This window comes from Mus musculus, chromosome 6 (assembly GCF_000001635.26).
Source record: "Mus musculus strain C57BL/6J chromosome 6, GRCm38.p6 C57BL/6J".
NCBI lineage: Eukaryota > Metazoa > Chordata > Mammalia > Rodentia > Muridae > Mus > Mus musculus.
In genome coordinates this window covers 83,480,214-83,507,511 of record NC_000072.6, presented here as the reverse complement: position 1 = coordinate 83,507,511, position 27,298 = coordinate 83,480,214, and the positions used below count along the sequence as shown (strand labels likewise).

General features: G+C 46.9%; 1 protein-coding gene across 6 annotated transcripts; it reads left to right on the top strand.

Moving 5' to 3' along the window:
- The first annotated feature begins 542 nt into the window (after positions 1-542).
- Dguok (deoxyguanosine kinase) lies at positions 543-27,298 on the top strand. Of its 6 annotated transcripts, XR_377462.1 has the most exons (8): positions 548-764; positions 10,714-10,826; positions 16,904-17,091; positions 20,381-20,528; positions 25,674-25,734; positions 26,050-26,165; positions 26,570-26,669; positions 27,076-27,295. XR_377462.1 is itself a non-coding variant. In NM_013764.2 (7 exons), the coding sequence occupies exons 1-7, from the start codon at positions 623-625 to the stop codon at positions 27,100-27,102; spliced, it is 834 nt and encodes a 277-aa protein (NP_038792.2). In that variant the 5' UTR covers positions 543-622; the 3' UTR covers positions 27,103-27,298. The 6 variants fall into 6 exon arrangements, 4 of the variants coding, with proteins under 4 accessions (NP_038792.2, NP_001155993.1, XP_017177093.1 ...); NR_149734.1 differs by lacking the exon at positions 26,570-26,669 and having other exon boundaries at positions 543-764; positions 27,076-27,298; NM_013764.2 differs by lacking the exon at positions 25,674-25,734 and having other exon boundaries at positions 543-764; positions 27,076-27,298.

Sequence of the window (27,298 nt, the reverse complement as noted above, 5' to 3'; positions counted from 1 at the left end):
AGAAGGCATTTATCTTAGGGCCAGTGAGACGGCTCAGCAGGTAAAAACACTAGCTGCCAAGACTGATAGCCTGAGTTTGAGCAGACTCTTATAAGTCGTCCTGACCTCTACAAGTGCGCCATTAATGAGTAAGTAAAATGATACGTAATGAGCATGCTGGAACACACATTGTAGGCTCACCACTTGGGACGGGGAGGCAGGAGGACCAACTGCACTACATGAGACCTTGTCTCAAAATATCAAAATAAATAAGTATAACAAGATTTTTGTTGTTCTGTTTTTCAAGACAGGGTTTCTTTGTGTAGCCCTGACTGTCCTGCGACTCACCCTGTACACCATACTAATATGCAATATACACATATTAATTAAAACGATGAGAGGGCTACGGACGCCTGAACTCTACTTCAGCACACCCTCCTACACCACAACACCGAGACACTCCCACATCGTCCCTGCAAATGTCGCGAGAACAGAGCAGCTCCTGCGGCCTCACCCGCCTAGAGAGCTAAAACCAGCCACTTCCTGCCTGACGGCCCTCTGACGTCAAAGGTGCGCTGGCGTCGCTTGATCGCAGGCGGAAGTGCTCTCGGCGGAAGTGCCCGCCTTGCTCGGCTTGGGTAGGATGGCTGCAGGTCGGTTCCTTCTGCGTCGTCTCCGAGCGTCTTTCCGTTCCCCGCTGCGGAACGCGCTCGTGGACGCGCCACACGCCAGGGCCATGCACGACGGGGGCGGCCCCCGAAGGCTCTGCATTGAAGGCAACATCGGTAAGGGCCAGAAAGTGGCTGTCGAGCCTTGGCCTCCGCCGAGTAGGTGGCTGAGAGGCTGGGAAAAGAAGTTGGCCTCAGATCTGTCCCACCCTGCCCACCTGACCCCTTCTGCTGCCACCGCCCAACCTGCCGGCCGGTTCTGCATGTCAGGCCTTTCTCCCACAGTGCACCGCGGGTTTTGATTTTGGGAGACATTGGGCCCCAGTACCCGCCCACCTACTCACCCACGGGGACGTAATAGCCTGACGCAGGCTTTAGATAGCCCCAGAATTATACTGGTTTACTGGCATGTTTCATTCGCTAGAAATAGATGCGACAGTGTGCCGGTTCTTTTCCTAAAATAGCATCACCAGATTTAGCAAAAATAAAAATAAATGTCCAGTTTACATAGTTTAAGATAATTTTGGTGTGTCACATGCAGTATTTGGGGCATACACTTAAAAAATGAGCCATTGTTTATTTAGACTTTTTTTTTTTTTTTTTTTCCCCTGAGACAAGGTTTCTCTGTGTAGCGTTGACTGTCCTGGAACCCGCTCTGTAGACCAGGCTGGCCTAGAACTCAGAAGAGATCCGCCTGCCCCTTGCCTCCCTTGTGCTGGGATTAAGGGGATGTGGCACCACCGCCTGGCTTAGATCAATTCTTAACAGATTCCATTTTCACTATTTTGCTGTACCCCCATGTTAATTGCACTACAAATTATTATGACAGTGTTCTATTGTTTTGAAACAGTCACTGTGTAGCCCTAGCTGGCTTGGATCTTGCTATTTAGACCAAGCTGGGCTCAAACTCACAGAAAGTTGCCTGCCTGGTTAGGAAGGATCATGCTTCTTAAATTTAGAAATAGATACTTATTATATATTTTGTTATAAGTAACCCAGTATCTTAAAAAACAAAAAAGCAACATGGAAGGAAAATGGCTCAACTCACTGTTGCTGAATTCTGAGGGTACTTAGCTCTGCACAGATGCTGATAATGCTATCAGGTGTGGGCTGCTCAAGACATTCTAGCAGCAAATAGTTTCTCGTTTTATTCATTCAGCAAATCGCCCTTTGAGTGTCTTCTCTGTGCTGGCACTGTTCCTTGACCCTACGGATACAGCCATGACCAGATCAAATAAAAATTCTGCACTTTAATAGGAAGTGATACATAATAAAGCTACAGAAATTAATTAAGCGGGGTAAATAAACAGTGGATGAGCTATTGATGAGTAAGATGAGAGGTTGAGGGTGGTTGTCTGTCTTCCAAATATAGTAATTGCCAAGTACCTCACTGGTGAAGGGATGCTGGATCAATAACCTGAACAGTGTGGGGGAGTGAGCGAGGTGGGCAGCTGACCAACAGTATTCCAGGCAGAGCAAGTCGGAAGGCCTGGGGATAGAATGGTGTGTTCAGTGAGCAGGAGGGAACCCATTCCAGCCAAAGTAGAGTCACCAAGGAGGGCAGTGGAGGAAATGATCAGGTGGATGAAGGAGGACCGGGTTGTGTAGATCCCAAAGACTATCGTGGGTTGTTTTCTTAATTTTAAATTTTACTCTCTTATATATTATATCCCAACGGCAATTTCCTCCTTCCTCTCCTCCCAGCCTCTCCCTCCACTACCCTCCATCCATTCTTGCGTTTCTCATCAGAAAAGGACAGGCCTCCCATGGATAACACCCTGAGACAGGAAGCCATTCAATGGTTTGAGGTGTTGAGAGATGAAAGCATCTCTGCTCAGTGCATAGGAAGTGGAAGGTTTCAGTTAGGAAGCCATTGCAGTATAACAAGCTAAGCTGGACCCCGGTGAAAGTTAGAGTTTAAGGTAGGCCAGGGGGGCCTGGTGATAGATGAGGTGTGTGTTCTGGAGGAGGCCGTGATAACCTCAGTCATCTTTACTGGAACAGCTTGGAAGACTTAGTTTGGATTGTTTTCTAATGTATATTTGTTTACTTAGTTACTTAGTTATTTTATCATGAGATCTTGTGCATGCTAGCCAAATGTTCTGCCACTGAAGTCCATCCCCCGTCCTTTTTGGGTTTTTTGGTTTGTTTGTTTGTTTGTTTTGTTGTTTAAGTTCTACATCTGGGTGTGAGAATGTGTGTGTGAGTGCAGGGAGAGTTGCAGGTGTTTGTGAGCCACAAATATGGGCACTGGGAACCAAGCTCAGGTCTTCTGGAAGAGCAGGAGACACTCTTAACTGCTAAGCCATCTGCCCAGCCCAGACCATGAGCTTTGCTTTTGTTCTCTTCCCACATCAAACTCTTGCTTACAGAGTCCAGGCTGGCCTCGAACTCCCGATGCAGCTCCAAACTAACCTTTAACATACATCCTCTGCCTCCACCTCCTCCATTCTGGGATTACCGTTGCGCACTAACACACCCAGCTTAGACTGTCTTAAACGGAGAAGTCTGGGAAGAACAGACTGTGTTAGTGGTTTCAAGAGTTGGTTTTAAGCATGATTGGGTTTCAATGTGGCTATGAGATAGCCAAGTAGAATAGAAGTATTGAATAAGCTCGTGGGTATGCGAGTGGAGGATGCATATATGTGTGTGTGTGTGTGTGTGTGTATACACACATACATATATATGTGGTATATATATATGTGGTATTTAAAGCCAGAAGACTATATTGAAGGAAAAGACTGAGGCCCTTGATGTTAAGGCTATTTTTCTTTCTGTGAAAGATTGAAACACATTAGTAGATTTTTTTAAAAAAAATGATCTAGTCAAGAGGGCAAATTAGCTGGGTAGGAGTGTAGTTCTAACACTCATGAAGCAGAGACAGGCAGATTTCTGAGTTTCAGGTCAGCTATGGCTACACAGAGAAACCCTGTCTTTGAAAAAAGAGCGGGGAGAGATAGTGACCAGAGAGAGTTTCTGGAATCTTTTTACAACTGTTATTATATTTATTGGCTCCGTGCACCGTGGCTCCTATACAGAGTACCAGCATTCATCTCTCCCTGCTTCCTTCTTGGGATGCAAAGCTGCCTTACCCTCCTGATGCTGGGAGTTTCCACCAAGATGGACTCAAACTGAGCCAGAAGAAACCCTCCCTCCCAATTGTCTCAGTTGTCAGGTACTTTGCCACCAAGACAAGAAAACTAAGGTAGTGGCAGAACACTGCCTTAGGGAGTTTGCAGAGGAGGATGGCCAGATGCTGGTGAGCCTGTGGATACTGCTTCATCCTGTTGGCAGTAGGTGGCTGCCTGAGCCACTAGAGAGTTGACGTCAGGGTGTGCCGTAACTAGATTCGTGTCTAGAAAGCCACAGGCTACAGTTAAGTGTAAACAAGTGCTTCCTAAAGTGGACACTTTCTATGTCACATGTGTTGCAGTACCCATAATGCTTTGTTTCTAGCTTGTCCAATGGGCAAGTAAATAAATTGGAAAGTTCTAAAGTAAAAAACTAGTTTCCACAGCTGTTGAAGTTGAAGGAGGAGAGATGACACAGGCTTGAATGGAGGGAGAAAGAAGGGACAGTTGAAGGATAGTCAGGAATCGAGATGGCCAGGACTCAGTGACTGCTTGGAGATTAGCAGAGGAGGAGGGTGCTCAGGTTTACAGTTTGCATTCTGACTCAGTAAGCAGGGGATGAAATCAAGGAAGAGATATTCTGGGGAGGTAAAAGGGATACATTTTGTCTGAGAGATCTGCGAGACACATAGAGGAGATCCCGAACTGACTTGACTGGGTACCCAAGTACAGAGAGACTTAAGATGGGACCGAGTCCAGGCATGGAGCTGGTGACAGGTGGGGGTAGGTAAAGCCTTGGAGGTGCTGCAGAGCAACCTGGGAGACTGCATCTGCCTTGGCTCTAGTCCCCAGTTACTTCCCTCAGCACACACTCAGATGGCAGCTCCCACACTGAGTTCCTCATCCTGTGCATCCTGTGTGGGCTGGCAGAGCTTCCTACCCATGACTGTATGCACTTGAGTGTTGCTGACATGTTCAGTACCTTCCCTGGGTCGGAGCCACCAGTGCTCTACTCATCTCTGTGTTGCCCTGCCTTTGTGCTCATGTGACTGCCAGAATCCTGTCCTGGCACATTTATGTGGAAGTTAGTCACTGGCACACAGGAAAGGGAATGGCTTCCGCTGTGATCCTGAAACCAGGCAGTATGGCTGTATGACTGCAGTTCAAAGCTTTTCACCCACAACTGAAAATCCAAACAATAAAGTACCTAGCAGCTCCTTTAGTTCTGTTCATCACTAAGTTGTGTCCCTCACTGCTTCCTGAAGCCCATTACTTTGTGACTACAAACCCCAGTTGAAGTGCAGGTTGCCATATGAGATAGCTGTCAGTGGGTCATCTGACTCCATTCCAGTGTTTCACTTTCACGGACCTACTGTGAGAAGGGGAAACAGTAAGTTCCTCCCATGCTGGAGTCTTGGGTGTAAGGCAGCACAGGGCTCTGCTAAAGGCATATTGATCCTGTATTAGAAAAGTGTCTTATGCACACTGTTGTGTCTTTTCTCTGTGCCAAGCTTTATTTTAAAAAAATGAGCAAAGAACCCTGGTGGGGAACAACCTGTTTCTAATACTGGATCTTGACTTCTCTTGTCTCTGCAAGTCACTTCATTCTTATTCCCCCAGTTCTATTCTTGGTGCCTGGCTAGGCACCCGGCATAGGAAAGGAGAGAGGTGCAGCCTGTCTTCATAGAGCTCGCTCCCAGCCTGCTGCTGAGAGAGCAAACGATTGCAGTCTAACACCTGGGTAAACTAGAGCAGGGAGGGATCACCTCTGCCTAGGGATGGAGTGGAGCTGGACAGACGGCAAGGAGGCTTCAGGGAGTGACAGTGGTCAGGTGAATCAGGACAGCCACAGTGGGGGAGGGGAGCGCCGGCAGGCCCATTCTTGCAGAAAGGCTGAGTTCACCTTATGCTCTGAGCTGTGAGGAACCTTTTTTTTTTTCTTTCTTACAAATAGTTTCCCATGAAAAGAAAGGAAGAAACTAAACAAACTGTATTAAGTTTCTTTCACACTTCTGACTGATTTATTGAGTTTTCTCAGAAGTACTTTCAGGATTAGAACCTTTATGATCCTGGGCTTAGTCTCAAGGTTGCAGAAGGCCCTTGAGGGCAGAACTCAGCCTGCTTCATTGCTTTAGCTACCGTGCCTCTTAGGAGGAGCTCCAAGGGCTTCTCTGCATGAATGGCCGCAGCAGCCGATGCACTCCCTCACATAAGGACTCAGTGTTCTTGGGAAGAATTGTTTTAATATGCCAGGTTTATATTTGCTGCCATTAATTGACTTCAGTTGAATCTTTTCCCCTCACATTTTCCATCTTAGTGAGGAAAAGAAAATGCTGGGCACTTTAATTCTACCTTTAACCCCAGCACTCAGGAACAGAGACAGGCAGATTTCTAAGTTCAAAGCCAGCTTGGTCTACAGGAATAGTTCCAAGACAGCAGGGCTACCCAGAGGAACCACACACACCCCAAAAGGAAAGATAATAGAAAATGCCCAGAGGTAATCATCATATTTTTAAAATCCTGTGAGATGCCAGTATATTACATTTTAGAAAATATGATATCTGCAGCAGTAGGTCTGTTTCTGTCACCACCACATTGCAGTATAGTTAGCTATAACAAGCATGCAGTTTATAGAAAAGTTTGTGCAAAGGAAAAGCCATGGCTTGCAAAGGCAAACAGCTACATCAGGACGGCATCTAGCTTGTGGAATGACTGTCCTAAAGTTTAAAAAACTCACATGTCCTAATAATAGTCCTAATAATAATATACTCTGAGAAAAGTTCTTTCCATATAATCAAACTAGAGTACACCAACAGCCAAGGCTCTAAAGGAAGATTTGATGCACCTTGAGAGGTGGGAAACCAAAGAAAGATAACAGATATAATAACAGGAAGATCTAAGTTATGCTAAGTCCAAGATTTAAAGAAAAAAACTATCTGAAGGGAGGCTGGCTGTAGACATGTGCATTCTTGTCATTAGCAAGCCTCTGTGGCAGTGGAAACCAAACTCCCTGTGAAGCCTCTGAGAACACTTTAAGACTTTTGTCTTTAAAGATTATGTTTTTAATTATGTATGTGCAGGTATGTCTGTGTAGGGCTTCATGCACCTGCATGCAATACCCGCTGAGGCCAGGAGAGGGCGTCCAATTCCCTGGAACTGGAAATACAGACTGTTGTGAGCTGTCCAGTGTAGGTGCTAAGAACTGAACTCAGGTCCTCTGGAATAGTAGCTATCACAACACTGGGAAGTTACACCATCTCTGGATTTTATTTAAATATATAACCTTACATTATTGAAGTGATTATTCCACGTGTGTGTGTGTGTGTGTGTGTGTGTGTGTGTGTGTGTGTGTGTGGTGCCAGTTACAGCTCAGTTCTCATGGCATTTACTCACCTCTATGTGGGTGAGCATCCATTCAGGAAATGCTACCCTAGAATGAATTACTCAGGCTATTCCAGCCCTAGTAAAATGCATAGCGCAGCTCTCAGAACCTTCCATCACTGTTTACTGTCTTTCTGTGCTGACGTTGGCTTCGATTACTATGCTTGCTTTCTAGAATCCTTGGAATTGGTGGGAGCTGTACACAGAAGTGATTGTTCCAGTAATTGGAACTGTAGGTTCCCATTGTATTTGTAAGCACCCCAGGTTGAGTGTGTAACTGGTATCATTCGAATGCTCAGAGTTCTGATGCCCTGAGATGGACTGATACTGCCTGGTGCCAGCTAGGAAGCTGGTGCCCCTAACCTGCAGACCCTTCCAGCTTCCACTTTGAAAGATGCAAGCAGGTCTAATGGTCATCAGAGCACTGCCTTCATCTCTTTGTTTTATTTATTCACTGTTTGGGACAGTCTCACTGTGAAGCTGGGCTATCTTGCAGCACGCTGTGTAGCCCAGCCTGTTGTCCATCTTTCCATAGTTCTGCTCTCCTCTTGACCTCCCAGTTGCAGAGCTTGTAGGCATAGCCACAATGCCTTGCCTTTTCATAGTACTTGAATTAGTTTCCAGGACCTGGCAAGATGGCTCAGTGGGTAAAGGCATTTGCTGCCAAACCCAAGGACGTGAATTTGTCCCCAGAGATTCAATGGTGTAAGGAGAGACACCACTTCTACAAGTTGTCCTCTGTCCTCTGTGTCATGGCACACGGAGTAAATAAATACTATTTTAACTGCTTAAATAACTTTTTACCCTAAGCATAAGAACTGTCTCTCAGACTTACTGAACCTAACCTCTAGGTATTAGCCTCCCAGGCCATATATTTTAAGCTGGGGTATACTCAGCACAAGCAGGTTTGAGAGTTGGTAATTCACCAATGCAGTAGGAATTAGGAGCTAACTAGAGAAGTCACTGACACGTAAGGTGAGATGTCGGATTTGGGAAAGGAAGGACTAAGCCACTGGCCTGGAGCTTTGACGGAAGGGAAGACATTTACTCTCCTCTGTGTGGGAAGCGCAGAGGCAGAGCAAGATGAACAAGCACAAAGTTGGTGGAGGTGGGACAGAAAAGCGTGACTGTGCATAACTGTCCTCCTGTGCTCTGAGAAGTGGGGTGCTGTATGATGAAGGACACAGATTGCTGTGTGGGCTCCTGGCTGGGACGTGGGGCTCCTGAGCTCTCACGCTCTTTCTTGGTTCCATTTGCTTCCCCGCAGAGGGTAGAACTCACTCGAGAAGGAACACTTCTGATAAAGAAGATGGAGCTTTAGAGCTCCTCCGAAGGCATTTTCTTTCTCTCTTTGAACGAGAGGGTCTTAGTACATAGCCTTGGCTGGCCCAGAACTCAGTAGACCAGGTAACCTCCAACTCAGATGCCTGACTCTGCCTTCCTCTCCCAGGTGCTGGGGTCAGAGGCACGAACCACCACGTTCAGACTGGTCTCTTTTTGGAGGGAACTGAAATGAATGTTTTGTTTGTTACTGGGTTTGGTTTTCTGTCCTAGCAAAGCCCCATCCTCGACATAGAGAAACAGTTGTCATTATAGTGATGCAGCTGTATCTAGAACATCAGAGAGAATTAGCTTGCCCAGTTGAGAGGTATCAGTGTCGGCAACAGCTTCACACAAGAGGGCCATGTGAGCAAAGCCTGCAAGGTTGAGTTAGGAGCTGACTAGGTGTGGAGAGGGTTCAGAGGTCCAGTCCATTATCATCAAGGCAGGAACACGGCAGTGACCAGGCAGGCATGGTGCAGGAGGAGCTGAGAGTTCTATATCTTCATGTAAAGGCTGCTAATGGGAGACTGGCTTCCAGGCAGCTAGGACAAGGGTGTTAAAGCGTACACCCACAGTGACACACTTACTTCATCAAGGCCACACCTCCTAATAGTGCCATTCCCTGGCGCAAGCACATACAAACCTTCCCAGTGTCTTACTATGTATCCAAGCTGGCTTCATATTCACTGTCTAGCCACCACTGGCCTCAAATTCATGAACTTCTCCAGCATTCATGAGTGCTGGGGTTGCAGAGGTGTAGCAGTCCTTTCAGGATTTTAAGCTGTGCTTCTCATGCAGTGCAGGTGCAGTGTGGAGGAGGTCCTGAGTGTGGAGGTGCAAACATGGAAAGGACAGACCAGGAACAGTTAGAAGCACAGGCAAAAGGCCTTGAGGCCTCTGGAGGTCTGACAACAGTGGGTGTTACCATCCTCTAGGTCTAGAGGCTGGGACGCTCCACCTGGTGGGTCAGATAGCATTTATTTGGGGAATACACTGACTCTGAGCTGTGCATGGGATGTCCAGAAGGGTCTGCCCACCAGGAGCTTAGGACAGATGGACCAGATGGAGTTGTAAATGGAAATAGATCATCTTAGCCTTGTGGGCTAGGTTGGTTCCACCTCCTTGCTATCACCCCGATTAAGCCACAAATAACTTCTTGCTGTTATGCTGATTTCACTTTGGCCCATTTTTACATAGCTCTTGGCACAGTCTTTAAAAGCTGAGGAGGAGTCAGAGGAATGGGTTCAATTCCCAGCACCCCCACGTCGCCCCACGTCGACTCCCAGTCATCCAGAACCCAGGACCCGGGGGTCTGACACGGGTGGTGCGCGGGTCACAGGCACACAGGCCAAGACACTCGTACACGGAGTAAAACTAAATAGAAAGCTGAGAAGGAATCTCGTCATTTCCCTGCCGAAACCCATCGCTTCTGATGTACCTCTGCCCGAGAGGTCAAATCTGCGAGTCCCTGTGGCGCTGCACGGCACTGCTGTCTGCCTGGCCGCCCCAATATTCACCACTCTTCTCCCGCACTCAGTACTACAGCTGCCAGCTGCTTCTGGGGCTGCGGCCATTCTCGTGCTTGCCTCTCCCTGGCCTAGGTCCATGCTGCTCCACGTGTGGGTTATCTTTCCCCCACCCTCAGCCTGACTGACTGCTCAGGGCTTCCTTTGGGGCTTCCTCAGACATTTCTTCAAAGGAGCTTTTCCCAGCCCCGTGAGCTGCATCTGAAGCATCCCGTGTTTTCCATTCTCAGCACGGCAGGATTTATCAGTAACTCCCCGTGTGCTTGGTTAGCGCCCGCCCTTCACCCAGTCCTCTGAGGATAAAATTCATTCAGTGCTTTATCACTCCCATACACCAGGGCTCGACAATCCCAAACACAAGTTAGCCCTCCATGGCTGTTGGTTAGGTTTGTTGAATGAGTGAGGCTCAAAATTGGTTTTTCCTTCAACTTAGAATTCCTGCAGTCACAGCCTAAGCTTTATAGCCACCTTTTGCCTACTTTTGAAAGTTCTGTTATATTCTCAACAGTTACTCCATACTCTGGGATTGTTGGCTCATTAAAACTGCAGCCTAAATCCTAAGGTCACGTCTGCTCACTGTGCTGTGGTAACTGGTTAGCTGTCCAAGCCTTCACCCAGCCCACAGTGAGTTGTACAGCTGCCAAGTTTTGAAGCTGGAAAAGCTGGCCCTGGCTCCCATGAGATGGGCGGCCGTGGCAGAAGTTACTGGCTGCCTCCCTCACCTGGATTTGGGAAGCATCCCAACATGTGTCATTTGCATTGCAGCTGTGGGCAAATCCACCTTTGTGAAGTTACTCATGAAAACTCACCCGGAGTGGCAGGTGGCGACAGAACCTATAGCAGAGTGGCAGAATATTCAGGCTGCTGGAGCCCAAAAAGTAAGTTTTCAGCTGTGGGGGGTAGTTGGCAGACATGCACGCAGTCTAATTGGAGTAATTTAATTTACTCTGAAGACATGAAGTAGCCCAGCTTGTCTCCTTTTTAAAATAACTTCATTCTAGAAAGCAGGCCACAGAGGATATGACTTGTTTGGATATGTTTAGTTTTGATTTTTGTGGCTTCTGTATGTCTGTGCAAGCGCCTGCCTCCTGTCTTTGTGGTTTCCCAAGCATGCCCAACCATCCAGGCTTTGAAAATGAATGTTGTCATTCCTACCCTTAAGTATTTATATTGTTGTTATTGAAGCTGGCTGGCAGGAGCAATAGTCAACGAGGACATCTTAGATGTGGGAAGGGACCTCACTGAGCATCTGGTCACCCTTTGAGTCAATGCAGAGACAACAGCTCAGGTTTTTAAGGCACATGCTCAGTACCAGGACTCTTCCAAGCTGGACCAACCCCACATGTCTCACTCATACCTCACAGCTCAGCCCCAGTGTCAGGTCTGCTGCTTCTGCCAAGGCCATAGGCTTGGCTTCAAGCCTGACGACGTAAGTGTGAGTGGGGAGGGCTCAGTTGGACGAAAAGCTTAGAGTCGCTGAAGGAGTGGCAGTGTGTGCCGCTGGCCTGGTGAACTGCAGCTACCAGGGGCATGTGTTGAGTGGCTCTAGTCCTGTTTTAGCCACTAATTACTGGTTGGTTCTTCCAAGTGTTGAACCATATTGGACCCTGTGACTTGGACTCACTGGTTCAGGTCCTTCTGCCTCAAGCCTTAGCCTTTTTGTGTTACAGCAACTCCTGTGTACAGTTGAGACTGAGAGCCTTCTCTCTTCACATCGAGTTCTTCAGCATCCCTCAAGGTTTCCTCTGGGCCGTTTTCCATTTTGAAGCCACTCTGTGTGAGTGATGTGCTGCTCAGTGCATTCTTTTCCACACAGTTTACCAAGAGACCCGCCAGGCTCTCCCCGGTGCTCTGAGTGGGAGAGCACCTTAGAGTGGGATCTGGTGCCAGAGTTGCTGCTCCAGTCCAGAGTGATGCAGCCTGTGTGACCCCATGCTATGTGATCAGAGAGATGTTTTTCCAGTCATCTGTTCATATGCTTGTATGTATGCAATTGTATATTTGTAAAATTTTCCATTAGAAACAAATTATAATATCTTTTTCTGAGTATGCCAGAGGCAAGCGGTGACATTTTAAAATATGATCACAAAAGCTTTGCTACTCCACCGTAAGAGTTATGAAGCTGAGTTCTCCAAACCTTAACCACTGAACCACCTTTCTAGCCCTCTGTTTATTTGGTTTTTTGGAGACAGAGTCTTTTGTACCCTAGGCTATCTTGAGCTCTTGGTCTTCCTGCTTTCACTTCCCAAGCACCAGGATTGTGACATGGGCCACTACACCCTGGCTTCTTTATGTGGGTTCTGGGAATCCACTCAGGTCCTCACCCTTAGAAAGCAGACATTTTACCAATTGAGCCATTTCCTCGGCCTTCCTTTTGTTCTTCTTTTCTTTCTTTTTGTTGGGGAGAGGGGTGAGAGAGTATGGTGGGGTAGATAAATATGCCACACACACATGCACACACACACACACACACACACACTATAGGTAAATCTCAAGGGTTAAGGGATCAGAGAACAGCTGTCAGGAGTCAGTTCTCTCCTCCCAACATATAGGTGCTTGAGATAAACTAAGGCTGGTACTATTGGCAGCAGCTCCTGGAGGCCCTGGTTTTTATGTCTCCTATAAGTAGCTCAAGATTTTAAAAACATCCTTCTATATTTCTTTCTGCTATATGTGAATTTTAAAAGTTGTAAGACTCTAACGTGTGTGTGGTGTGTGTGTGTGGTGTGTGTCTGTGTGTGTGGTGTGTCTGTGTGTGTACGTGTGTGTGTGTGTGTGGTGTGTGCGTGTGTAGTGTGTGTGTGTGTGGTGTGTGCGTGTGTAGTGTGTGTATGTGTGTGTGGTGTGTATATGTGTGTGTGTGTACGTGTGTGTGTGTGTGTGTGTATGGTGTGTGGTGTGTGGTGTGTGTGTGTGTATGTGTGTAGTGTGTGTGTGGTGTGTGTGTTTGTGTGTGTGTGAGGGGGGGTGCTTCCCTGTGCACGTGGATGGAGAGGTTGTCAGGTGTCTGGTTCTTTGACTCTCCACCTTACTCTCCTAAGACAGAACCTCTCAATGAGTCTGGAGCTAGGCTGGAGGCCATCTCCCCGGTGATCCTCTTGTCCCCTCCTCGAGTGCTGAGGTACTAGCTCGCATGCAGCCTTGCCCAACTGTTTACCTGGGGATTGAGGATCTGAACTCAGGTTCTCATGTTTGCCCATCAAACAGTTTGATCCACTAATCCATTTCCATTGCCTCTATATTTTTAATTTATTTTTGTTGTATTTTATATGTATTAGCATGTATGTCTGCATACCACATCCATGCCTTGTGCCCACAGAGGCCAGAAGAGGTCATTAGATCCTCTGGAACTGAAGTTAGTGATGGTTGTGAGTTGCCATGGGGATGCTAGGAGTAAGACCTGGCTCTACTGGAAGAACAACAAATGCTGTTGACTGCTGAGCCGCCACCTCTCCAGCCGCTGTCCTCTTTAAACAGTCGGTTGTCTGATTGTCCTGCGGAGCTCTTCGTCATCTCACTCCTGAGTGGATATGCACTGCATTGTTACTGATGCTCAGCCTCATCTTCTCAAACTCCTATCACTGTGTTGATGATAAAGCACTTGATTATATTTGACCAGTATGACTCAATTCATATATGGAATCCTTTGCTCAGACTTTTAGACAGTAGTAGTTGCCTCTAGCTGGAATCGATTAGAAGAGTTTTGCAGTTTACATGACTCACCTCTATCCTCCTGCTTGCTTTGAGCACAGCTTGAAGGAGGATGCTCACTGTTCTCTTCTACCCTTGGGCCGCACCCTCTGATGTCAGCGCTCAGTCCTCTGTTACTCCTTCTCTAGAGCCTAGAAGGACGTCCCCTACTGGAGTGCCCACTTGTTATCAACAGCGATGTTCAGTTATTCTCCATAAATCTTCTTAGCACCCCTTTCACATGAGATAATCATGGCTGATGCTGCTTTTCTTCTTAAAGGCAGGCTCTCATTATGTAGACCAGGCTGGTCTGGAATTTGGTAACCCTGGCTGGCCTCAAATTCACATGGCTCCTTCTGCTTCAGTCTTGCATGCGTAGGATTGAAGGTATGTACCAGCACACCTGGCTATGTCAGCTTTTTAGAAGAATATTTTATATGTACAGTTTGAGGTGAGTCATCAGTGATAAGATGCTGCTGTTTGCAGGACAGAATCAATTTAAGACTTGTAAGGAAAATGGGAATGTCTTAAGTTTAGTTCAGTTATCATTGAGGAGGTAGCCCAGGTTCAAATACATGGGGGACGGGAGAGAATGGAGCTGGGGAGGTAGATGGCTTAGTGGTTTAGCACTGGGCTGCTCTTCCAGAGGACCCGAATTCAATTTCCAGCACCCATATGGCTCACAACTGTCTACAACCCCAGTTCCAGAAGATCTGGCACCCTCACACAGGCATACATGCAGCAAAATACCAATGCACATAAAAATTAATAAATAAAAAAATACATGGGAAAATTCGTTCCCTCTGAATTCTCATCTGGGGGGTCTACTCTTTCTGTTAACTGAAGACGAATATTAACATTTGTGAAATTTTTTTTGTTCTATTCCGTATGTCTTTCCTTGTCATTTCCCTTGTATTTTAATTGGTATTGCTCTACATTTGTAGATTTCAATACTGCTTTATTTTCCATTTTAATTCTTAGTGGCGTCTTCATTAATTTATTGGAATTAAATGGGGAGAGACTTGCATTTATTCGTTCTTTTTCTTGATACAGTAAGACCATACCTGTTCTTCCTTCTTTTTCCTTTCTTTCTTTCTTCCTTTATTTTAAAGATGTATTTTTATTATTTTAAATTATGTGTATGTGGGGAGGGGGTATGTGTACAAACACACACACTCACACAAACATAGCTACACATATACACACTCAATTTTTAAAATATATTTATATATACTATAAAATATATAAAACTATATATGAAATTATATACATATATGTATATACATACATGATAGATAGATAGCGAAACTGAAAAGGAACAAAGGTCAGTATCTATGCTGAGAGAACTATTACCCAGAATAGGAGAACAGAAAACAAAAACAAATGTCCGCTGGAGAGATGGCTCAGCGGTTAAGAGCACTGACTGCTCTTCCAAAGGTCCTGAGTTCAAATCCCAGCAACCACATGGTGGCTCACAACCATCTATAACAAGATCTGATGCCCTCTTCTGGGGTGTCTGAAGACAGCTACAGTGTACTTACATATAATAAATAAATACATCTTTAAAAAAGATTAATATGTAAAAAAACCATAAATATCTTAATAAGTATCTCAGCAAGAGCCAAGATATTGCCTTACTGGTAGAATAAGAACAGGCTGTCAAAAACAAAAGATGACAGAACAACCTTAGGTGTAGGCCCTCGCCTCCATCTTGTTGAAGACAGTCTTGTTCACTGCTGCAGTGGGCACCAGGCTAGCTGGCCCAGGAGCTTCCAAGGAGTCTCCTGTCTCCATCTCCCATCTTGCTGTAGGACACTGAGATAATATGCCTGACTGTGCCTAGATTTATATGGATTCTGGGGATTTGAACTTGGCTCTTTACATTCAAGTGACAATCACTTAGCCACTGAGCCATCTCCCCAGCCCTTATATTTTATAGCCACTTATTGTCTCTTTGTTGACAAGTTTGGACAAGTGTTTGCATTTTCTGTGAAGATTGCTCATCATTTACTTCCAAAGTTAATGATACTCTTTGCTAGAAACTCCTTTCAGTGCTTTACAGCATGAATGACTGAACATTTGTCACATGCTTGGCCTTATATGCTGCTCTTAATCATCCTCATTGTGAACTCCTTAAGCACAGTTACTGCATCTTCTTCATCTGTATAGGAGAGGTATTAGAATGAAGAGGTTAGAGGAAGCCTAGTTTGAGCCCTATTCTCTGTTTACTCCCCAGGGAACCTTAAACAGGTAAGTTACTTAGCCTCTCAGTGGATTTGCCCCTCTGTAAAAATGGTTTTAATAGTGCTCACCTCAGGAAGCTGTTTGGAAGTTTAAATGACATACAGTCCAATAAAGTCTGAAGTATACTTTCTTTTTCTCCACCCCTTACAGTACCTAGCCCATGGAGTACTTCACCCACATAGGTCTCCAGTCAGCAACAATTGAAGGGAGGGAAGGGAGGGAGGAAGGGAGGGAGGGAGGAAGGAAGGAAGGAAGGAAGGAAGGAAGGAAGGAAGGAAGGAAGGAAGGAAGGAAGGAAGGTAGGAAGGTAGGTAGGTAGGTACAAAGTGCCTTGCTTAAATTTTTCTTTTGCATTGACTGAGCCTAGAAAATAAACCTGGGCCCATGAGTGTCCACTACTTGTTCCCACCCATACATTCAGAATCGATGAGACTTCAAATTGCATTTCATGATTCCTAGAATAAAGAAGGAACCGGACTTTGTTTGAACAAAGTATGACCCTTCCATAAAACACAGAAGTCTGTTTAATTTATTGGTTATTTAGACTCTCAAATAAGCAGTTGTTTTCTTTCGTATCTTCCTTGAAGTTTGAGAAATAACCACAAATGGAATTTGAAAGTCAATATTGGTATTAAGGTAGGATTTGATTCAGAGGAGAATTGTAGGTAACTGCCTACAAACAGACTCCACGAGCCCAGGACTCTGTGTGTGTGTGTGTGAGTTCTGTGAGTGTGTGAATTCTGTGTGTGAATTTTGCTTTGCTCTTTCCTGTCCAGTGATGTGGTGTGTCATCTCCCTCTGTCAGATCCTTATCACACGAGGACGAACAGTCTTCTTCCTCCTTACATTGTTTAAACTGAGCTGGGGAGTCGTCTCCCTCTTCATGTTTTCAGTGGAAGGAAGTATCTATGGTTATTTTTCACATCAAGCATTGAACTTTCTTGAGGAAGGGCAGAGGGTGGGGTATGTTGTGCACTAATTCACCTTCTACAAAATTCTCCTTGTCTGTACTCGCCCATAGGATGGCACTTCCAAACGTCTTGGAAACTTGCTAGAAATGATGTACCAGGAGCCAGCACGATGGTCCTACACATTCCAGACCCTTTCTTTCATGAGCCGTCTGAAGGTGCAGCTGGAGCCCATCCCAGGGAGACTCCTGCAGGCAGAGAAGTCTGTGCGGGTCTTTGAGAGGTCTGTGTACAGTGACAGGTAAGACACCAGACACTGCCAGCCACAGACACTGTGCTCACAGACATGTGGTTTTTCTTTGCAGGGTCCCTGACCTTGGCTCACTAGTCATTGTAAAATGTCTGTGTGGCTGGCTTGTGAGTGTCCTCTCAGAGCAAAATAGACATGCTTTTTTAGTTATAGGTGCTTTGCTGCTTACTTAAAACAGAGTTTCAGCTGTAGCCCTGGCTGTCCTGGAACTCATTGTCAACCAGGCTGGCCTTGTTCTCATAGGTGATCCTCCCACCTCTGCCTTCGGGGAATTGGGATTTCCATATGTGCCACTATGCCTGTTGTTGTTAATAACTACTTGGGTCAAGCAGGGCACTAGTGGCTCATGTCTTTAACCCTTTGTGAGTTCGAGGCCAGCCTGCCCTACAGAATGAGTTCCAGGGCAGCCAAAGCTACACAGAGAAACCCTGTCTCAAAAAACCATTTAAAAAAAAAAAATCTTAACATTTCCTTATAAAGAAGAGGGCAGTTGGTCATACTTTGTGCCATTACCCCAGCAAAGCGGCTTTCTTTAGTTAAAGGGGGATATTTTCAGGCAGAAAGGATAACCAGGTACAAATTCTAATCTCAAGAGCATTTATACTCCTTTAAAAATGCATTCAATTTTCCCTTTTGTGCCCAGGGCGTGAGTTGCCCCCAGTGTGGAAGGGCGAAAGTGTCATTCCCTCCTGGGCTGGGTTAGTGGAGGTTTACTGACTGCCTCCTGCACTCAGGAGCCAGGCTCAGCCCCAGGCCAGTCCCGGCTCCATGACAAGGCTACTGCAGCAAGGACGACATATGTACTCACAAGTGTGTGTATGTTTCGGAGGACAGTGATTGCAGGGAAGAAGAAATAGAAGCTTTCTGATTGAATTAACATCAGTGTGGCTTTAGAACAAAGCTCTGGATTGCTGGGTCCTTCAGCCCTGTTCTGTCTGCAATCCCGCAACCCCCTCTCTTTACCCCCACCTTCTGCCCACCACCAGCAGCTATGGAGAAACAGGGGAAGTGCCTACCTCAGGAGAGGTAAAGGCCCCTTTTATAGGCTTAGTCATTTTTCTTTGTAAGATGTAACTTTCATCTTCAGTTGTCTGTGGAGAAGTTGGCAGCACTTTCCAATTCTTGTCGCCTTCAGTGAGCTTTAGCTAAAACATTCTAGTCTGGGCAAGTTCACTTTTGGAGTTTGCAAATTAGCTTCTTTGTGGCCTCAGAGAAACAGTTCAGAAGGCTTAGAGCTGTCGACTACTGAGTGGCAATCACCGTCCTGAGCATCTCACAAGTAGATCTCAGTCGTGTCTGCCATGTGTTGAGAGGCAGGTATCTTCCCAAGGCAACATGGCCTGTGGAAGCTGCAACGAGGATCAGACTCTACAGAGTCATTTTACAAAAGCCACTCTCTTAAAAGAGACACAGCTTTGCAGTTTGCACTTCCCTGAGCCAGTCACACAGCAGTTTGGTTTTCATGGTTTTCAGAAGTGGCCAGTTGCTGACCATTGCCTTAGACCTGGAGTTCATTATTGCAGATATAAATGTGTTTTGTATCAAGCTTTAACAGCAGAATTGACCCTTTTAAAGCCATGGTTTATACAGTTCTGATCTCTCAATTTACCAGATCTTCCTTTTCTTGTGGAAGTAAGCAAAGAAGGAAGTTAGTTTGATATTCAGCATTAGCCCTCTTTGATTTGATTGGAAGCTCAGCAGAGGAAGCTAGGTTCCTGTATGCTCCGGAGAGGAGGTTGCTCTCCTGGTCCTACTGAAGTCAGCTCCAGAGCTGACACCCTTGCTTTTCAGCAACAAAGCAGCATGGCTCAGCAGCCGAAGACTCGGCAGTCTCACTCTGAAGTGCAGTATGGAAGGGTGGCTTTAGCCTACGTTTACTTGGGTTTTGCTTGGAATCTTGCTGTAGTAATGAGGAAATCTCAAAGGCTCAGGTTTCCATGCACATGCCATGTGTCTTGGCCAGCTTCCCTTTCTACAGTCCCTCTCCTTGTAGTGGGTTGCTCCGTGTGTAGGCCCTAGCACGGCCTGTGTAGGTGCTGTTTCTCATTACAGGACTGAGCAGGATGGGAGCTGTAGACTGGGAATTCAGATTTCCAGGGCTGGAAAGACAGTCCAGCAGCTAAGAGCATTTGCTTCTCTTCTAGAGGAGCCAAAGTTCATTCCCCACACCCACATCAAATGGCTCACAGCTGCCTGTAAGTCTAGCCCAGTGAATCCAATGTCTTCTTCTGGTCTCCACAAGCACCAACTTGTACTTACACAAACCCACCCAGAAACATACACGCACACATAAATAATAAAAATACAGTTTTTAAACTTTGAATTGATTCTTTGTGAGTTTCACATCGTGCATCTCAGCCCACCTATCTCCCCGTCCCATAGTATCTGCCCTCCAAACTTGCAACCTCCCCTCCCAAAAGAAAATAAACTCACAAACAAAAAAATAAACAAAACAAAGCATAAAAAACATCGTGGAAGCTGTACTGTGCCATAGTGTATCCCACAATGTACCTCTCTGTCCATACGTCTTCATTGTAAGTGTTCATGGCAGTGAGTCTGGTTGGAGGTTTCTGGCTGCTATCATACCATCAATATTGGATCCTCACTGGGGTTCCTCCTAGTTATCCTGTTGCTGCCCTGTGTCATGGCGACCCTGCAGCCTTGGATCTGCAGGACTGGCCCTTTCATGCACTCCAACAGATAATGGGGTGGGCCAACTCAGATCCCAGAATCTGGTCATAGGTGGTAGCTGAGCAGGTCAGCCTGCTGGCTCTTCCATATCTGCACTTCCAGGGTGAGCTCTCCAGCCCTGCTCCAGCTAGGCCACCCAATACTGCCATCAGCAGGAGGCAGGGTTAGCTCTCCTGTCATGCCCCCACCCACACCCCCAGAGCCAGCTCCACTGTGCTGCCCAGTCGGGCTCGGGGCCCATTCTCCCAGGTGCTGCAGCTGGCGAGGGGCTGGGACAGCTGAGCAGCTCACACCCATAGGCCAGCTCCACTGTGTTGGTCAGGCAAGGTGCAGGGCTAACTCTCCTGCTCTCATGACCTTGAGGCCAGCTCTCTCGATGACTACAGGTGGCAAGGGGGAAGGGGGCAGGTGGAAATAGGGTTGGGGGGCGATATTTTTTAAATCAGGTTATTTTTAATGGCTAATAAGAGCTAGAATGGTTAAGTGGTTTGGATAAGCATGAAACAAGCCAGTTACTGATTTTTCTGCTTTTCTCCCACTCCTGACTTTCTTCCTCCACCCCAACCTCCCACTCAACAATTCCAACCAGGTATATCTTTGCAAAGAATCTATTTGAAAATGGCTCCCTCAGTGACATCGAGTGGCACATCTATCAGGACTGGCACTCCTTTCTCCTGCAGGAGTTCGCAAACCGGCTTTTGTTACACGGCTTCATCTATCTCCAGGCTTCACCCCAGGTAACTCTGAGCCTAAAATCTTCTATAGGTGATGGTGGCATCTGCCTTAATCCCAGAATGAGGGAGGCAGATCTTGGTGAGTTCGAGGCCAGCCTGGTCTGCGGATTGAGCTCCAGGACATCCAGGGCTACACAGAGAAACCCTGTCTCTGTCTCTCTCTCTCTCTCTCTCTCTCTCTCTCTCTCTCTCTCTCTCAAAAATAACACTTAGTGTCTATATTGTTTGGAGTTTTGTTCTGTTTTATCTAAAGAACTTCAGGAAACACAAGAGATGCGTCCTGCAAACTTCTGGTTTCTTGGAAGTTAGTTTCCAGCCCTCAGCCAGCAGAGAGAGTAGAAATACACCCGTACTCCAGCATTGAGTACCCGCCTCCCAGGGACCTGCTGCAGCTATATCTGTGGCAGTGTGCTCAAACAGTAGCCTGCGTGTGGAAGTGACCCGCTGGGGAAGAACCAACTGTTGTTTTTACAGCTCCAGGTCTGCAGCACCTGCCACAGGCACTGTTTCCTTCCTGTGTCGGGTCATCTGAGGCTTCAGTGGAACCTATGAGGAAGGAAGGAAGGAAGGAAGGAAGGAAGGAAGGAAGGAAGGAAGGAAGGAAGGAAGGAAGGTTTCCTCTCTCATCCTAAATTGTTGCCCACAGTTTGGTCCTTGAGAAGTCCCTCAGGCAGGCAAACTGTAGAAGTGCTCTCTGGCTCTGATTCTGTAACTTGAACTTGGGAGCCAGTTTAGCCCACAGGATGATTTCATGACAGGGGATCTCTGGAGACAGCATTGGCCCTTGGCTCCTACTGACTGGTAGTGACCTTGGCTAGACCCTAGAAAAGGGGTCTTTGTCTGTAAAGTAGATCTCCTAAAAGACTTGGGCAGGATTCCCAGTCGAGGCAAAGCATGTTTTGAGAGATACTGCTGTCAACTTTTGAGAGACACTTTGCAAGTATGGTCAGATGCCAAGTACGCCCATTGTTGCAGAAAACAAGCCAGCTGTCGGCAGGCTGGGGCTGAGCTTGTGGACAGAAGGGAGCCTGGGGGCATGCTAAGCAAAGTCTGAGAACAAGTGAGAGAGTTCCTCTCATGTCACGTTGCATGGGCCCCATAGAGAGGATCAGGAGGAAGGGGCAGCCAGAAGAGGGACTTCTGAGTGCAGCTGGGACTGGATTTGTGTCTTCTTGCCTTTTTCACCTTTTTTAAAGGTTTTTTTGAGACATGGTCTCACAGTGTAGCTCTGGCTGTTCTGGAACTCACTCTGTAGACAAGACTAGCCTCAGATGCACAGACTCACAGACTCTGCCTGCCTCTGCCTCCCAGCTGCTAGGGTGAAGGGTGTGCTCCACCATACTTGGCTGTATGTATGCATGCATGCGTGTGTGTGTGTGTGTATGTATGTATGTATGTATGTATGTATGTATGTATGTATTTCTTCCTCCTCTTCCTTCTTCTTCTCCTTTTTAGATTCATTTATTTATTTTATGTATATAAGTACACTGTAGCCCCAGAAGAGGGCAATCAGATCCCGTTACAGATGGTTGTTAGCCACTGTATGTTTGCTGGGAATTGAACTCAGGACCTCTGAAAGCAGTCGGTGCTCTTAACTTAGAGCCATCTCTCTAACACCACATTTTTTTTTCTAATATGACATTTACTCCTCCTTTTCTAGCAACTCCTCTTCATCTGTGTGTGTGAGTGTGTGTCTGTGTGTGAGTGTGTGTGTGTATGTGTGTGTGTGTGAGAGAGAGAGGGAGAGGGAGAGAGGTGGGGAGAGAGAGTCAGAGGACGGTTTAACTTCATTTCTCTCATTCTGCCCTTCCATGGATCTCAGGGATGGAACTTAAGTCACCAGCCCTTCTTTGCCAGTACGGGTTGCCTGCTGAGCCATCTTGCCAAGCCCATCATGCCTTTGTGGTATGGAGAGGACCTGAATTATAATACAGACGTTAGATCACATCAGGGAGTAAGAGAGTCTAGATAAAGTTTCGGGTCCAAATAAAATTGAAGTAGATATCCGCAAGACTTAAGAGCTGAGAAGACTCTTCTGTGAGCTGAAGTGGTTTGGCCAGCTGAGGCACATTGACAGACTCCAATGGCCTTTCTTGCTAAGGAGGAATAGAGGCGCATCGTAAAGGCTGATGACTTTACAGGTAGAAAATAGTCCCTGAATGGAAAAGAGGAGCCTGCTCCAACAGAGGATGGCAGGGTGTGAGGGAGGCAGGTTTCTAGGGGAGAGGAGTTCTCTCCAGCTGTGAGGTGCTATGGATAGGACAGGGGAGACAAGACTGAGTTAGAGGCGACTTAGATTTCCCTTGGGATTCCTGAGATGGCTGCACTTAGAGGAGCAGGGGTTGAAGGCTGTGGCTGGGAGAAGGAAGAGTGTTGACCTACTCTGTTCTGAGAGAGACAGAACAGGGTGGGTTGTCTCAGGGCCAGGGCAGCATTGCTGGGAGGAGCAGAGGAGCCAGTGAGCTGAGGCCTTCCCGGGAGTAAATAGAGCTGCTTGGCTTTTTGGTTCTGTGGTTGGACCCAGACCTTGGGATCCATAAAGCAAGCAAGTCCCCCTTACCTTCATTCTTAATATCCATTCAAGGCCTGTATAAAGTGGCAGGGTGGTGTAGTAATAATGAACGTCATTGGGAGCTGGATTGTCCCTTAGAAGAAACCAATTAAAGTATTTCATCTCGTAATGAGACATTTTAGGACTGAATTGAGATTTTAGCGCTGTTTGGATGGTGTTAGATAAAGGAACCCAGGAAGGCCAAAGGATGAACAGGACACATATTCAAGCCAGGACCCAGCACAGCACAGACTCCTGCCAGATGCTGGCTTTAGGATCTGTGAGACGGGCTCCAGGCCCCTGTCTATGTGTCCTCCCCTTAAAGTCAAGGAAGCTGGGAATCACAATAGTAATAATTGGAGGAGAAATGGCTGGGCTTGTGTTCCCCTAACCCTTAGAGTCAAGAAGAGAGCGCGTGGCTGGCCATGTGACTCAGGATACCCATCCCTGTGTGGGACAGTGCCAATTGGACAGAGTGTGCAGGGTCTGTGTGGGAACAAGTGTCACCTGAGCTTGAGACTAGAGGGCACAGTGAGCAGAGCCTTCAGCAGTCACAGCGTGGCACGTCAGGAAGCTTGGACGTAGGGTCCCTGCACTTCTCCCCACACTGGCTTCCCATCACAGTCTAGTGTGTACTCCCATGTGCACTGGAATGACGTGGAGCCACGATAAAACTGTCCCATGAATTTTAAAATCATTCATTATAATCATGTCAGTAAAATTAGAATTATGCCAAATATTCAAAATAGGATTTTGCCTAGACTGTAGAGGGAAGAAAAGTTTGCTCAGTTTAGCAAATTCATAATAAAAAGGGAAATGCTGATTTTAATAGATCCAGGCTGGTATCAATGGTTGTCTGTAGTCACTGGGTGATAATTATGAATAGCTTTTACCAGAATTGTTCTGTCCTTGTATGTATTTGAAAACATGATTGTATTATGTTTTTTAAAATATTCATTTATTCTAATCCAGAAGATATTTTTCTCTCAGAGGAAAAATTAAGTACCTTAGCTGAAGCTGCTTGCTAGTGGGAATGTAGCATGGGTGACCTCTGAGGAGGCAGCTGGGCAGTTGTAGGAAGAGCTCATTCCTTTTGCCCTGTTAATCCTGGTGCTTAGAGTTGAGTCCGTAGATACGCTGGCACACAGACAGACTGCCCTGTTACGTGCATCACTGTTTGTAATAGCCAAGCACTGGAGATGACCGAGTGCTTATTAGGGGACCTGGCTGAGTGTACTGTACTGTAAAACAGAATACTTACTCTACAGCACTGTACTGGTTGGCTTTCTTTGTTGCTGCCTTTTTGTGGCAAGGTCTTAAAACTCATAGCCCAGCTGGCCTGGAACTCACTAGAAGCATTCAGGTTTCAGCTACCCTGTGCTAGATTTCTAGGTGTGAACCGTGCTGAGAACGGTGAAGCACTGTTAAGTGAGAAGAGCAAGCCTAAGAACAGAGTGTGCCGTGGGATAGTGTCTCTCCGTTCTCAGGAGATGGTGTCAGGAACGCATGTGTGCATAAACTGCTGAAAGCTCAGTCACGTGTGGTGCTGTGAGTGAGGAGAACAGAGTAGCCAGAGGCAGGAGGGTACAGGAAACACGGGTCACAGAGCTCCAGGTCAGCCTGGAGCACACCTAGAACTACCCCCAAAATAAAGTCAAAGACAATAAAACTCGGCAGGCAGGCAGGCGGGTTGGGGAGGGAAGGTGCTAAAGAGAATTTGTTTGCATAGTTTCATTTCCTTAAGGGAAAGATGGGACATGGGGGAGGGTGGAGTCCTAAGTCAGCGGGTTAATCTGCCCACACTCTGAGGACAGTTGACATTGACTAATGAAGTATTTGACCAGGCAGAAAGAGGAACAAGGGCAATTCAGGCAAAACAAACATTTGGAGCAGAGGTTTTGAAGTGTGAAGGGGCTTGGCTTGTCCCACAGGAAGGAGGCCAAATCTGGCCAAAGCCATGAGCAAGGGAGGGACTAAGGAAGTTGAGGACAAGTACTGTGGCCTTATGTGCTGTGGCAAGGAATCACAGTTCTCAGGGGCAGAGACCCTCAGACCTGCAGGTGGAGGCAGAGTGAAGCTCTGCAAAGGGGCAGGGAGAGGGGCCTTCATGTCAAGACTCAGGTTTCATTTGATTCATTTCATTTGACTTATGCAGATGTTTCATCTACTCCAGAGTGAGTGCTTGATCTAGAGATGTTTCAAATTGCTTACCACTTTATAAGTAGAGTGGCTCTCACAAGCCAGGCACAGTGACACATGCATATAATCCCACCACCTGGACAGCTGAGGCAGGAGGATAGCAAGTTCATAACTTCTTGAAGTCTTTGGTTATGCCTGTAGCTGGTAAGCAGCCTGTGGAGCAAATATTTTAAGCAGGGGCACAAGAACCATAGAAGGCTGGAGTGAAGGGCAAACTGGAAAGGCAGAATGACTTTGGCAATCCTAGATGTGCCTTACCTCAGAGCAGTCTCAGTTACCTGCGGGTGGGTGGAGGATGGAGAAAAAGCAGCCCACCAAAACTGCTTGCCCCACACATGACTATGACAGATGACTGACTCTTAGGCCCATGCTCTCTTCGTGCACTTCTTCACCTCCAGGAGAAAGAAAGCAGCAGGCTCTTGAAGTGTCCAGATGAAAAGCATGAACGCCAAGGCAGAGGTGAGAGGACAGGGCCAGCTAGAGAGATTAGAATCTCCTGGATTCTTGATGTGCTCGGGAGGAAGACAAAGAAGGGTAGTTTCAGGCTCCCAGTGCGGCTGGCTGGGTGGATGGAGTTTGCTACTAACCATCTGAAGCTACTCCGAGGAAGGGCAGTCTGAGGCAGAAGTGGACAACATGGTGCCAGTGCCCTGAGCAAGGCAAGAAGCAGCAGGTGCAGTCATGGGCCATGGTACCAAAGAGGACATCCAGACATTTTGTGGGTTGCTTGGCCCTGTAAGACTGAAATGTAAGAGTCGGGGGATTGTCTTTTAGGTTTGTATGGAGAGACTCTACCAGAGGGATAGAGAAGAAGAAAAGGGCATTGAGCTGGCCTATCTTCAACAGCTACATAGTCAGCACGAAGACTGGTTTATTAACAAGACTACCAAGTAAGTGTGTAACAGACAGACCAGAGCCTCCACCACCGTGCTGAGCACAGCCGTAGCTCCCAGCGGAACTGCAAGGATGCGGGACGTGCCCAGCATCTCTCCCTCCTTTCCTTCCTTCCTTTCTTTTCTCTCGATTGTGCCTTGTGGTGAATGCTTGTCATAATTGGCTCAGGATGGAAGACTGAAGTTGTTTAGAAAAATGTCCATTTTGATTGACATTTTTAGTGTCCTCCATCAGGCTTGGGTTGCTCACATCAGTGCTTTAAATGCTGACTTCAGTAGCAGTCTAAGACTAGTGAGCAGTCTACTCAGCCTTCCACTCTGCAGGCAGCTTCAGTCTTGAGACTCGGGCTGGGTGTGAGGAAGGTGAGTGGCGTTGCCTGAGCTCCCTCTCGCTGCCCCAGGCTCCACTTCGAAGCTCTGCAGCACGTGCCAGTGCTGGTGCTGGATGTCACTGAAGACTTCTCTGAAAATGCCGCCAGGCAGGAAGAGCTCATGGGACAGGTGAGCACAGCCTAGGCTCGTCCTGGTTCCCAGTGCAGAGCTCTGGTCTTCCCGGCCTCTGTGTCAGGCCTTGTTGCTTTGTGCTTCAAATTGCATTTCACACTCCAAAACCCTGAGCTCATAGGCAAATCCCAGATACAATGCCCAGCTCTAAAGTGCACTGCATTAGGAAGTATCAGTCAGTTAGGTGACTCTTAGCATGCGCAGGCCAGCTGACTTCCTCCTGTAAGGTGTTCCAAAATGGGGGACAAGGAACATGTGGGTTCTGTTCCCAGCTGCCACTTCCTGCTGTCTGACCCTGGGCAGCTAATGTTTTCTCACCTCATAAATGCTCATGGGACTGCAGTCACATACACTAAGGGGAGTACTGAGACGGCAGCATACAGTAGGTCTTCTTTTCCTGCAGGTGAACACCTTTATGAGGAACTTGTAAGCAATAAGGACACGTGGCTGTGGTCTGGACTCTGACTTTCTCAGATGCTGACTGCTCTCCATCCTGTTATGCACATCCCTTTGGCCCCTCATGCACCCCCACACCTGGGTGTGTGCTGTCTTTGTACTGCCATTGTTTTTGTTTTTTTAATCTCAAGCACCTTGAAATAAAGCTGACTTTGCTATTTTTCTAATCC

Bases quoted from the DNA above. Each gene is read 5' to 3' on its own strand.
- Dguok (NM_013764.2), top strand. From the start codon at position 623: ATGGCTGCAGGTCGGTTCCTTCTGCGTCGTCTCCGAGCGTCTTTCCGT. The intron at 765-10,713 runs GTAAGGGCCAGA...TTTGCATTGCAG, and splicing joins CTGCATTGAAGGCAACATCG to CTGTGGGCAAATCCACCTTT. The intron at 10,827-16,903 runs GTAAGTTTTCAG...ACTCGCCCATAG, and splicing joins AGGCTGCTGGAGCCCAAAAA to GATGGCACTTCCAAACGTCT.